Source organism: Aythya marila (genome assembly GCF_965140915.1).
Source record: "Aythya marila genome assembly, chromosome: Z".
Taxonomy (NCBI): Eukaryota; Metazoa; Chordata; class Aves; order Anseriformes; family Anatidae; genus Aythya; species Aythya marila.
In genome coordinates, this window is record NC_139080.1 from 16,352,044 (window position 1) to 16,365,709 (window position 13,666).

At 40.9% G+C, this 13,666-nt stretch overlaps 1 protein-coding gene across 1 annotated transcript in view; it reads right to left on the bottom strand.

Annotated features, from left to right (window-relative positions):
• The window catches only part of HCN1 (hyperpolarization activated cyclic nucleotide gated potassium channel 1), a gene marked incomplete at its 3' end in the record, with an annotated part of 206,757 nt that extends 199,764 nt beyond the window's left edge, over positions 1–6,993 (bottom strand). The window contains exon 1 of the mRNA XM_082784316.1: positions 6,467–6,993. Within this exon, the coding sequence (XP_082640442.1) occupies positions 6,467–6,849 (383 nt within the window). The 5' untranslated portion in view covers positions 6,850–6,993. The remainder of the gene's footprint in view (positions 1–6,466) is intronic.
• Between the last annotated feature and the right edge of the window lie 6,673 nt (positions 6,994–13,666).

Sequence of the window (13,666 nt, forward strand, 5' to 3'; positions counted from 1 at the left end):
CAAATTTTTATTAAGATTATAATTCTACATGTAAGTACTTTTTTTCTCCCTGTATTCAGAACAACAAAAATATCAGAAAACATTTCTGTCAGGATGTTGAGCATCCCAGGTCAAAGGTTACAGACTTGCATAGAAGTCCCCCAAAACACCATCTTTTAGATTAATCACGGGAATTCTGTAATGTATTGGTTTGATTTGTAGTAGTTTTGATTGACCTTTGATTTGGGGTGCTGGTTTTCCACTGGGTTGATTTTTGGTTTCACACATATCTCAAAGTCAGTACATGTACCTTTACTTAGATTAAGACATTGAATGTTCTAAAACTAAGTATCCTGTACTTGTTTACTTCCTCATAAGCAATACTGATGATGAACTTCAAAACAACCCTAGTTAAATCAAAAGTATATCAGAAAATGGAGAAGTTATTTATTCAAGTTACAGTTACTGAGCTTTGTCTGCTGTAGACACTGCTTTGTACTCTTGTGTATGTAATGTTAAAATTTTGAAAGAAAATGCAATGAATGGACTGTTATTCCAGGACTAGAATGGACATAATAAAAATTGTGAAATGTTGGACATGGATGTGAGCTCAAATAATGCATTATAATTCCACATTATCTGGAGACAGGAGCATGAACTATCAATAAAACAAATTGCTTTCCTTGCACAAATAGAAGCATAATCTTCCCCACATCCCCTAGAGGCACAGAATGTGAGTGGCTGCAGCACCAACCTCAGGTGCATTCAGCAGGCTTTCTGTTGTGGTTCTTGAAGAAAATCACAAAGGACACTAGAAAACAAGACCCTCAGGAACCCAAAGGCACAACACACACTTCTATATATCTGTTTTCACTCATGCATGCTTATAAATGGTATAAAACCAAATGCCAGTAGCTAGCTTTAGTCACCTATTTCACAACAAATGAATCAGTGACAGGCAATGATGAGACATTATTCAATATTAAAAATAATAGCAACTGAAGATGAAAAAGAATCAAATTCATATCTGGCCCATATTCTACATCAAAGTATTTCCAAGAGAATAATTTGTTGCTTGTTTTTGGTCCCGCTTACTTGCCAACACCTACCTTGATGAGAGTTGCGCTTTACTTGGAGACCTATTGTGATGCTTAATATATAACTTACTGTTGGAACGTAATGTTTTCTGACATTATAAATGAATTATTTAGTTTATTGCTACAAAATTTTCATTCTATCCTTTGGGGCATTTACAAATGTAAAGTGCTAAAATGTTTGAATTTAGTAAATCAAACGCCATATACTGCTAATGATTGTTTCAATACTAAATGTTTATCTATGTTTAGTGATGTACAAAGAGCAAATATACATGTAATAGGAATAGCTTAATGGGAAGAAGTTTTTCTTTAATGTAAATATTAAAAATGTAATGCCATGATAGCATTTGAAAATGATATTTAAAAGACAGCCCCAGCTAAACTGTGCTTCTGTCATAAAAACAAATAGATTAAAAAAAAAAATGGTTTGTACAATAATGTATAAATATTCCATTAACAATATGCAAGTAACTCAAAGTGTCAATATCGTAACAAAGCCTTATCACTAATAAGTAACATTTAGAATCTGAAACTACAGGTATTTCCTACTGAAAAACTACCAGTGACATAATGTATCCTTTAAAACTGACACTAATTTGTAACTGATCTATTTAATATAAATCAACATGATTTATCTATTTGATTTTACATAAATATAACTATACAAATCACATATATGTATGATACTAAACATTGTCTTAATCACGTATTACTTCCCAACTCTACGGCTCTGTATAAACCTAAGTAGGTAACAGCTCACGAAAAGATAAAGCTCATTAGCTTCAACTGAGACATTACAGACATGTGACAAATGAGAGGGACAAAGTGCTTACCCTAAGCTTCTTAAAATATGTTATAGGTACAACACGTAGAGTGAAGACAAAGAAGAACAAGTATCAAATCAAAACAAACATAAACTTTAGAAATATGTACATGAGCTGCCCATAACACACAGAGTCCACCACATCAGGGTGACTGCTGGTATTCGAGGCAGGTCCAAAAGCTAAAAAGCTACAAGCTAAAAAGAAGACTGATGCACAAGGCAAATTCAAGTTCAAAATGGATAGAAGTATAATAATTAATAATAATAACAACAATAATAATAATAGCATGAGGCACATGACTATTATGACTTACACTTTGGCTTGTATTTAACTGAAAAAAGCTGCATGTGTGCATGACAACATGGATGGATCAAACTGTACAAAATAAGATAATTCTTTTTTAAGGGCAACATACAACAATTCTGGAAGTAACCAGATTTATACAAACATTGTGTCTTTCACTGTGACTAAAACACTTAAAAAACTTACATTGAATTTAGATACAAGGTACGATCAATAGAGATTTATATGATTTATAAGGGTTTATGTGATAAATGTCAGAGGTTTTTATAATTGTCAAATTTGTGTACAAAAACCTTTGATTGCTTTTGAAAAAAAAAAAAAAATGCATGTGTCATTCCAGTTTCAAATCTGGCATACTTGTATTATTCGCTATTTTTTGAAAATTTCTGTTGTAAGTTCTAGAATTAACTCTGCTTTTTCTTTTCCGTTATCATCAAAATAAGGCTTTGTGCTTCTTGTATAAAGGAGACCTTAGTTAGAGGGACTCTGCCAATACAAAATGGCAATAGATTATTATTGTTGCACAGGAGTTCATACTTTGTATTCATCTTACACAGGAAAAGGACTTTCACCACTGCATGCATTATACCTCCAGACCCACCACATCATCAGACAACTCTCTATCACAGTCCAACTTGACTTCAGCTTGAAGCCAATTAAAATTTCAGTTGCCACTTTCAGTCAAAGCCTGTTCTGAAACACCAAACTGAAAACTGTAACCATCAGAGCATGCAGACTACATTTACTCGCACACATTAGTCCCACTCAGTCTTTCTCATTAAAACATTCCTCTCCCTTGTGACTCTTGAGGTAGTAGCATCTCTGTTTTGTTTTCAGTTCACATACTAGAGATGCTCTAGCTGATGTAGTAATGAAAGGAAGATTTCCATGATAAGGGGAGTTTATTTGTGCACTCATTGACAGGGAGATGCCATAAGGCCAGACCCAACAGGCCAGGCACATGCATGCAAACCCCCTGAGAATTCATGAAACTCCTGATGTCCCTGAGTGATAGCCACCAAGCACTCATCTGAAAAAATGGCCACAGTACATCCATTTCCAATGATATCAGGAGCCTGTAAAATAGAGAAGCTGCCCAAATCTCATGTCTACAATAAATCTGCTGTGAAATGCATGAAACCACTATGGCAGCCCAAGAACCCTTTGCAGTTGCTGGGGTCTCCCCCTGGCTTTGTGCTACTTTTTTTCATGGCTGGCTCCGCAATGCCTTCCCGGGGTTGCTCTCACACACACAAGCAGGTACAGCTGAAGGCTCCTGGTATCTCAAAGCAAGCATGAAGGACTGCAATAAACACTACCACTGATGGTAGATTTTGTGACTCATGCAACTGAACAGAATTGCTGTCCAGGTTCAGAGAGGCAGCAATCACAGCTGGGAAGAGACAAACAGAGATCCTTGGGTGTGCATTAGGTGCTCAGTTTACGTAACAGCTTTAACATTAGACGTTAACCTCAGAAAACTGGGAAGAGACAACCAGGAACAAAACGGTCCCCTTGCGGAAATATTATGCAATATTTATGGTATTCAATTCTCCAAGAATGTATCTGTGTGATAAAGAGCAAATTCATCCCTGAAACATAGGCAGGACAAAGAGCCATAAAAGTAGACACCAAGCCCAGCAAGGATGAGAGTACATTCATACGGCCCTGAGTTTCTTCACAATTTGCACACTTCTGCACACACCAAAAAGGGTAACATGAGGGCACAGGGATACTGCCTGCTCCCCCTCCCTACACCATGCAGCCAAAGTGCTCAGTGTCAATAAACATGAAAAAATTTATAAATAGCAGAAGAGAATGAGGTCAGTAACTAACCAAATGCATCAAAATATTCCAGCAAAAGCATGCAAGCACTTGGAACTGGAAAAACAGAAATAGATGAGAATCCACAGAAGCCCATATCACAGTTTTCCCATCTCCTGTGTGGATAACCCATCATTCCCCTAAGTGTGCCTGTATTCAAAATTTACTGTAATGTCCATTTTCACATGTGCTACAAATATCCTAGTCATAGCTACATGTACAAGCTTACCCTAAGTGTTCCCATTTTGATACTGGGAAACATTTGTCTTTTTACCTTTTTGTTGTTATATTGATAGAAAATTTAGTTCTTTCCCTTGGTGCCATCCACATTAACACAGTGAAACTAGAATACCTCTGTCTCTTTGGAAGTTTTACAGCTTGTCTACCTACAAACATTACATTCTTACAAAATGCAAAAACATCAAAACAACTCCACCCTTATAGATGCCTTTACTCTGGAACAGAGACACTGTCAGGATGCGCTGACTGGCACTGTCCTTATTCCTGCACAGGAAGATGAATTTACTACATAGTACAACATAGTAGCCCATGTCTATAAACACTGGCACCCAGAAAGAGTAGTACCTTTATACAGTTACAATTATTTCAGGAGAAATGGCACAAGCAGATCACTGTAATTTCTCACTGTAACTGTCCTACTGGATAAAGAACTGGGTTTGGATAAGCCCACATCATCTAAGTCTGGAAAAATGTTAAGAACTATGAACTTTATTTCAAGAATCAAACACTTTAATACTAATAAAATAAATACACAATAATCCCCCAGAAAATATAGTTACTTTAAGAATATGGAGATTATAGGACTGAAAGGGTGCAGTGTTGCTTATTCCTACAAAAAAAAAAAAAAAAAAAAAAAAAAAAAAAAAAAGCAAAACAAACATACACTATGATCTCTAAACCTTCCCAAAGGAAGAATCAGGACAGCATTAGATGATATTTGTGTAAGGAAACACAATGAACATGCTTATCACCTATCTGATATATCACCTTCTAGAGCTGCATGTTACAAAATACGATTTGTAACCTTATCCTGCCCAGGACACTGTTGGACAGAGTACCTCGCTTGGACCCTGAGCTTACAACAAAACAAGTGACTTGACTCCCCGTAATAACCTCATTCATTTTAATGGCATCCTGACGTGAATCAAGTCACCCATGCACACTGGTGGGAAGGAAAGAGGCTACCAGAGCCACGGTGCCCTGCTGCTTGCCCTTCTGCTGGCAGCCAAGCAGCGTGAGGACCCGTGGCTGTCCCCATTGGTGCACCTGCTGGTGCAGCACAGCGGGCTGGAAAGGGGAAAGGTACTCCAGGAGCTGATGCTGCTCCTGGCCTCCAGAGAGCCAGCAATTTTAAGCCAGGATGAATTGCCGGCCCTACCCTGCTCTGGGACTTGACAGCATGTGGCAAGCACAGCTTGCTGCCCAGCACTTCATCCTGAACAATCCCACAGAAACTCAGGTTTGCGAGTATTTCCTCGCGTTTCCTCATGGAGCATGTTCTATTCAGCCTATTTTTGTGTGAGATGCATGTGACTGCTGAAAGTGCTGGATTTCCCTTTTTTAAAAAAGGGTCTCCAGTGTGATTCATTTATTATGTATATGCTGAGCAGTCAATTCAAGCTCTTGATCAAATATGCTTAACAACACTGGTATTTCTTCAGCAAATACCAGAGAGCGGTAAATTTACAAAGGCACACAGGCAGCTGGTCTGCGTAGTAAAATGAAATAGTCCTTCATTTAAGACACAGTTTTAATACCTCTTCCCGGGAATTTATTTGCCCAGCTTTTCACAATATCAGTCCGATTTTGCACGTACCTAACCCACTGCCAAAGCTACCCAGCGCAGCATGTGCCGGGGCACCTCTGAGAGCCCCAGCCCGGTACGCAGCTCTAGCTTGGACAAAGTTATCTCCCTCCAGCTCCGCCAAAGCCGCCCCTCCGGCGGCCGTGGGTGTCAGCGACACGGCTCTGGGTGCTGCCGCCGCCCCCTGCCCGCACGGGCGGCCCGGGACGACCCCACCGCGGCCTCCCCGGTGCAGCACGCTGGAGAGCGCCGGGAGGGGAGGGGAGGGGAGGGGAGGGCAGGGGAGGGCAGGGCAGGGCAGGGCAGGGCAGGGCAGGGCAGGGCAGGGAAGGGAAGGGAAGGGAAGGGAAGGGAAGGGAAGGGAAGGGAAGGGAAGGGAAGGGAAGGGAAGGGAAGGGAAGGGAAGGGAAGGGAAGGGAAGGGAAGGGAAGGGAAGGGAAGGGAAGGGAAGGGAAGGGAAGGGAAGGGAAGGGAAGGGAAGGGAAGGGAAGGGGCAGCCCTGCAGCCCGTCGGGCCGGGCGCGGCGCAGCCCGGCGAAGTTTCTGCGGGTGTCGGTGCGGAGCCGTGCGGGGCGCCCCGGGCGCCTGCCGCCCCTGCGGGCGCGCCGCGCTCACCTGAAGTCGCTGTAGGGGTGGATGATCCAGAACCCCGCAGTTTTAACCCTTTCCTGCTCCTTCTCCACCGCCTTCTGGCTGCCGAACATGCGGAGGGAGAATTTGTTGACCCCCGGCTGCAGCATGGAGGTGAACTGCCGCTGCATGAAGCCGTACTGCCGCCGGGGACCCTCGGCATCCTCGAAGCCCACGGCGGGCTCCTCGCCCCCGCCGCCGCCGTCCACTTTGAAGCACACGGAGTTGCCATGCTCCTTCACGCCGCTGCCCCCGCCGCCGGGGCTGCTCTGGGCTTTCTCCGCCGGGGCCGCCGGCTTGGCCGGGAAGGCGTTGGCGCTGCCCTCGTCCCGGCTGCCGGGAGAGGAGCTGCGCTTCCCAGCCTCCATGCTGCGCGCCCCGGCCGCGGGAGATCGCGAGGGGTGCCTGGGTGCCGGTGCCGGTGCCCTTCAGCGGCTCGGTTCGGCTCGGCTGTGCACGGCTGGGCTCGGCTGGGCTCGGCTGGGCTCAGCTCCGCTCCGCCGCGCCGCCCGGCATGGCCAGCGCCGCCGACACTGAGCCGCGCTCCGGCGCAGGGCTGGCACCGCTTCCCCTCGCCCGCCCCCTGCCGGCGGCCGCTCCGCTCCGCGCCGCCCGCCTGACATTGAGCGCCCCGGAGTCCTTCAGGGGCTGGGGCGGCCGGGACGAGGGGACGGGGCGGGGCGCGGAGGGACGGGGCAGGCCCGGCCTCCCTCACCGACCGGCCTCCTCCGCCCCGCCCTCCCTCGCTCTAACACGGGCGAAGCGTGGGGTTCCCGTGGGGTGTGGGGGGGCTGCCCCGTGGGTTCGCGTGTAACGGGTGAGGGAAAGGTGAGAGGGACCCCGAGCGGGCAGTGGCGGCTGGAGGTGGGAGCTCGCCCCCTCCGCGCTGATTGCCCCCACGGGACGTGGGTTGAAGGGCTGGGGGCGGCCAGGTGAAGGTGTCCACGCGTGGTCTGGGATGGGTGCCTCTGGTACCCGGCCAGGCGTGAAGTGGCGGTGAGGCCGCGTGCAGGTGGGCGCTTTTCACGTGGGCCTGGAGGATGCTGACATGTTCCTGCATCACGGGGGATCCGGAGCTCAGCTCGCTCTGCTTCGGCAGTTGTAGCTGAGAGGCTGCCAGGAGGCAGCTGGCAGAGAAGAGGGTGATGGGTGGGAAGCAGGAGCTCCCACGTACCATAAGAGTAGGCTAAGAGGAAATACGACATGCATTGTTTGGGGTATCTGCACAAATTATCCTGGGGACTTTTGGCAGAGTGGTGGAAAGATCCTCCAAAACCTCAGGTGTGCACTGACAATAGTGTGTAATATCTGGGGAGCTGTAGGGAGAGGTAACATGTGAAAGCACGTCAAGTACTTCCAAGCCTGTCAGTGGTACACAGTTGTTTACAAGCCATGAGTACCTTGGTCTCTGCTGTGAAAAGTGGCAGATATTTGATATTTACCCCTAAAGGGGATGAGTTTACCTGGGTTACACAACGATGGAGAATCGATACCTGCAGATGGTACTACAGGAGCTATAACATTATGCACATCTGCAAAACCATAGAGGCATGTATGAAGCACAGGTGGCTGAGAGCTGGGGGTCCGCATCTGGTCCTTGACATAGGTTTGTTTTTCACACATTCTCAACACAATTTTCATTTTACATCTTAAGAATATGTGAATAAGGAATTAGTAACATCTCCCAAGCTTGGCTCTGTTATTTTCAACAGTATTTGTCACTGTTATGTTATCCAGTTCCTCCTTTAAAAATAAAATAAAAAAAAAGGTTAAAAAAAACTGGATATAGAAGTGCAAAAATACACAACACAATTTGCACGGTGCAGATCAGGCATGCTGGGAAGCTGTGTTTCAAAATGGATGTAAGAGCTTTTCTCAGCAGTTCTATCTCTAACGCTGTTCATGCACAGTGCACTGGAACATGTAAGGTTCACATGATGTTAACATGTTGTTAAATGTAGAAGGTGTTAACATTAATGTGGTGATAGTGTGGAAGAGGATGGCAAACAGAGATGCACCAAGATGCATTGCTGAAGGCTGGGCAGTGACCAGGATGGGAAGGAATATGCTTACAGCTTGGTTGGTAGAGGACTAGCATATATAAGCCTTCCCCATCTGGAGTGATACTTCCCTGTATGATTTTATCCTAAAACAGTGAAGAGTGTGTGCACAGCTGCTGATGCCTCATGCACAGCTGCTGATAGACAAAACCCTCTTACTGGTTTATCCCCAGATAATGTCCGCCTCCTTCCCTCATCCAATGTCTGTCACCAAATTATAATTAAAAAGTAAGAAACTGTTATTGTTTTACAGCTTTGTGAGAGAATTAGCTCACATCATATCTGACAGGAACCACAAAGGCAAAGGATAAAAAGGCTAAGTCACACCCTGTTTTTCCACATACTCACATGGTTTACCACTTCAGTGTCAGTGGAACTGACAGTTTCCATACTTCAGTCATGTATACGTTGAAACCTTACTTTTCTTCTCTGAGAGAAAGTAATTTTCCTACTTCTTCTCTTATTATTTCAGCGGTCTTTTGCACACAGCCCTTGACCTGAATGGTCTCTTCCCAGCTACACAGCAGCTAGTCATGTACAGGAGAAAATAGGCTTGTAATGGAGTAAATCAGAACAGTGAAATGGAGACATTTGCAGCTGCAGTAAGCAGCTTCTGATGTACTTTCTTTAATTGGAAAAGTGGTGACATTGTATTAGTGGTGACAGTCCTTCATTTCTGGATTACGAAAGTTATACTCAATGAGAACATCCAATTTCCTATCTTATGAAATTGTGCTTTTACTTGTATTTAATGTTTCATTTTGTCAATGTTAACTTATCCTTACTTAGTATGGACTCCAGAGCTATCAGAGTGATTTCCCCTACCTAATTGCTCCCCATATAAGAACCTAGAAATACTCTTATTTCTTTTGGTGTATAATATAGATTAGAAAATGGTTTATTGTATTAAAACATCATACGATTTTAGAGAATTTGTAAAAGAGAGAAAAAAAGAAAAGAAGAAAAAAAAAAAAACCACAATTATGTAACATTCTCTGCATGCTTTGGGAACACTCCATGTGTATAAATTCCACAGGCATAAGTCTATGTAAAACTGACATTTCATTATTTTGTGCTTTATGTGATGAAATCATAGATTTTTATCATTTTTATTCTATGTAGAAGAAATATATACTTATTTGTGCATGCTTGAGTACTGTTTGTCATGAGTATTTGCATGGTTTTAACAGCCTTAACTTGTGAGTGTTATGCATTTTATAATATAGTAATCCTGAAAACAGAAAGATAAGATGAAGGATTTTTCATAATCTGTATTTTTTTATGGAGGAGAATGGATTCTTCTTCATGTCAAAATAACTTACGTTGTTGTCAACCAGAAAATTGACCTCTCCTGAGGCCCAGGCTAACATGTTAGTTTAGATGAGAGAATTTTGGTTTCACAGACAGAAAGAGAAGTAATGGAGCATGGCATGTGTGAATAGTTCTGAAGAATGCACCAAGGCTACATATGGTAGAAAGGTCACGGACTTACTTTATCTAAAGGTATAGCTTGTTTTCTGTCAAGTTCAATTTTGATTTTGCAACTGTGCTGTGCAACACTGAAAAAATGAAATTGATAAACTATTTCCAATGAATTGCTCTTATCAGAAGAAGGAACCTTTTTTCTTTTGTATTTCTTTGCAATATCTTAGGTTACTGGATCACTTCTAAAAATTTAGTAGTCTCTTTTATTTTTGTGCATTGAATTATTTTGATTACCTACTGGACTCTATCAGACTATTATAACTTCATTAATTCCAGTGCTTTATACCACTATAAAACTGTAGTACTAATGTATACCTCAAAATGGATTTCCTTTTCTTCTGCCAAACACAGTAGGTTTTTATGTCTATAGTAAATACAGACCCTGTCTCCTATTTTTCTCCTGTTTTCTTATTTCAGGTTTACCCAAGCAGATCCAGAATATTTCAGCTCTAGAACTGAAGGAAAAAACAACAACAGAAAAAAAAAAAAAAAAAAAAAAAAAAAAAAAAAACCAGCATCAGTAATGAAGCATACCTACTTTGTTTTGTGGAGAAACTGGGACACAGAGAAGTGACAGGACTTCTATGAGATGACACAGTAAGTTGTGCCTGACTGCAGAACAAAGCTCTTTTTTAGTTTTATTTTCATGCCCTATGGGATTTCTTAGGATTATTTCTCAACTGGAGATCACCATCAAGTCAAATACTAAAGCAGGATTAGTAAGGAAGAAAAATAATATTTACAGTTATGGGAGTAGCTGTGCAAGCTAAATTGAGGATAATCCAAATTCATAATCTATGTCATTTTCTGTGTCTGATCGCTTCAACTTCACAGTAAAATAATTTCGATTTTGTCCCACACTACTTAATTTCTTTGCCATGAATATTCAGACAGACATATTTATTAGCAACAAATGTTTGCCAATAAATCTTATATAAATATCACATGTGTTTATGAAGCAGAAATAATCTTACTTCTGCAATCATTAGTATCTCTTGAAGAAAACTACTACAACGCAAGTGCACCTACTTAATGAAGTGTGAATGTTAGTTAGTGGCCAGCCATGTATTTATATGATTTTCAACCATCTGTGCTGGTTAAGTATCTGCAGTCAACATGGATGTAACTACAATCGTTGTAACTTTTGGTTGATTTTTGTAAAAATCAAGAGCAGATGTGCTGGACCTGTAGAAGTTTCAAATCCTAAATTTGCCTTACCAAGTAATTGACAGATAAATCTGCTGCAGAGTATGAAAGGCAGCTTATTTCCTGTAGCATGTTCCCAAACGCACTGTTCAGATGTTTTCTAGAAACATACTTTGTGGGAAAGACATCTCTCAGAGATTTGAAAGCAAGATTTAAAAGAAATTTCAAGGAGTGATGTATGTTCTGTGGAACAAAAAAATTTTAGTAAGGTATGAATCCACTAGTGTGAATGGGAAATAGCTCTGAGATATTACCTAAGTGCAGGACTTAGTGTGAACAAGTACAAACAAGTACATGTGAACAAAAGCCTAGAATTTCCACATGTAATCTACTGGATCATGTGAAACTCTGGTAACCACAAGAATATAATTACAGTGGGCTGGGATCTACTCAGCCACCTATTCAGCTATATTTACTCTACAGAAATATATGATTATTTACAAGATGCTACAGCAGTTTTTCAGTGTTCAGAGCTGGCCCAGTGCTGACTGTTGGAAGCTCTACAACAGTAGCTGAGTGTAGTGCTTCAAAGCAACAACTTATAAGGTGGGGCAGGTAAGCTTTATTGTTGCTCATGTCCTGTGGTGAAATTAAAGCACAGAAAATTCCTAATGCTTCTTACCAACTCTCCAGAGTACCTATTAGAAAGGTATAGTCACTTATAAATTTGGTAGAATGTTTGTGTGCTCTGAGTACTTACTGTTTTGAAGAACAATTTTTTAATGCTAATGGTTATTACATGTTTAATAACCTGCTATATCTTTATCCAACCTTTATAGACACAACATTACCACAAAAAAAGAGACTAAAAGGTGGAAAATAAATTCTAATTGGACCTTTTGTACTCACAGTTGTGTAGATAATTGTTTATTATTCTTTTGTACTGTCTGTTTTTTTGGTACTTGCAGTGATTTAGAAATCATTAAGAAATTATTTTCTCTGACAAATGCTCAACTGACCAGATAAATAGTTTTGATAGAGCATTTTGAATTTTTACCTTGATAAAAAGCATTCATTTTTTGTTTACCTCATATGCAGGTGAATTCCGTATAAACTTTGCCCTTCTTTACAATAATATTTATCTTACAGTTGTTTGAAAAACTTTGATTTGAAACAGCAAAGATGAAAATGTTTTAGAATAATTTCTGCAGAGATCATGATACCTACTTAATAAAAAGCCTAATCCTATGAACAACTCTAAAATTAGTATATACAGCTGTGAGAGGTCACGTGGTACTATTCAGAATGGTGAACACTATGCAGGGCAGGAGGTATTTTCAGGCTTCTTGGATCTGTTCACTGTAATACAAGAAAAATATATCACTTCTCTAAACATGCAGGTACCTTTAATTCTTCTTTAGTGCAACTTCATGTTAACAATAACTTTTTAATCCCGTTCCCTACAGTGTTCATACATAATTGTATGATCACTCTACTAGTTCTTCCAAGTTAAAATCTCTGCTCCCTGAAAGACCAAATAAAGAAATGCTTTTTTACAGTTGGGTATTTCAATATGTGTGAATATCAGTGTAAAACAAAATGACTAAGTACATGTTGTCAAACACTTGGCTGTGGTGTTCACATATTATGACAGATACTACACTACCTTTTAAATCATTTTCTTTTTTTAGTCATGATTTTCCAAAAATCAAGAGCCTTGTTCACCTTTTCGTCTTAATTGCTCAGGTTATCAGAACTGGGAGGGTGCTTTTAGAGATAAGTGGAGTGCCCTCTTGTTGACTTTTAAGTTCATTAGTTTAGGTTTTAATAGCTGTCCATTTTAATTCTAAAAGCTACTCTTGTGTGTTGATTGGCTTAGTTTAATTTGTTAAGATCCATCACTTTAACTTCATATTTTAATGTATGTAGACACTACCAGTATATTTACGCTGCAAGCAATACGCGTAAATTGCATTTCGTATTCAGTTCCTTATACAGAGCAATGCTTTGCTAGACTAATGTCTATCTTCAGTATAACATTTATGAAGTTAGATATACTTCTGGAAAGATTTTTGAAATCTTCCTTAAAAGGAATAACCTAAAATCTTGAAAAATTATGGTTGCTATCTGCTTATAAAAAAGAAGGCCTATGCCAGGTGCTTCTAATTTGTAGGAAGATCAAAGCAAAATCTTCAAGTTATTCAAAATCAGTAAATTTCAGATATTAAAGAAACAATGGAGAAAAAAATACCTGATGACTTTCAAATCTTTTTCAAATCTGTGTTTTAAAACTTCAGACTTTTTTATTTTTTTAAATTCATTTTGTGGAAAAATGTTTTATAAGTACTTTGGGGAAAACAGTGTGAAAGTCTAAATCTTTTAAACATTGATTTAACTCTTCAGTTTTACCTGCAATGAAAAAGGAATCCAGAGGAGTCTAGAGGTAGTCCTGACACTAATCTAGATCTATACCTAGCTTTCTGTCTTTGAGGCA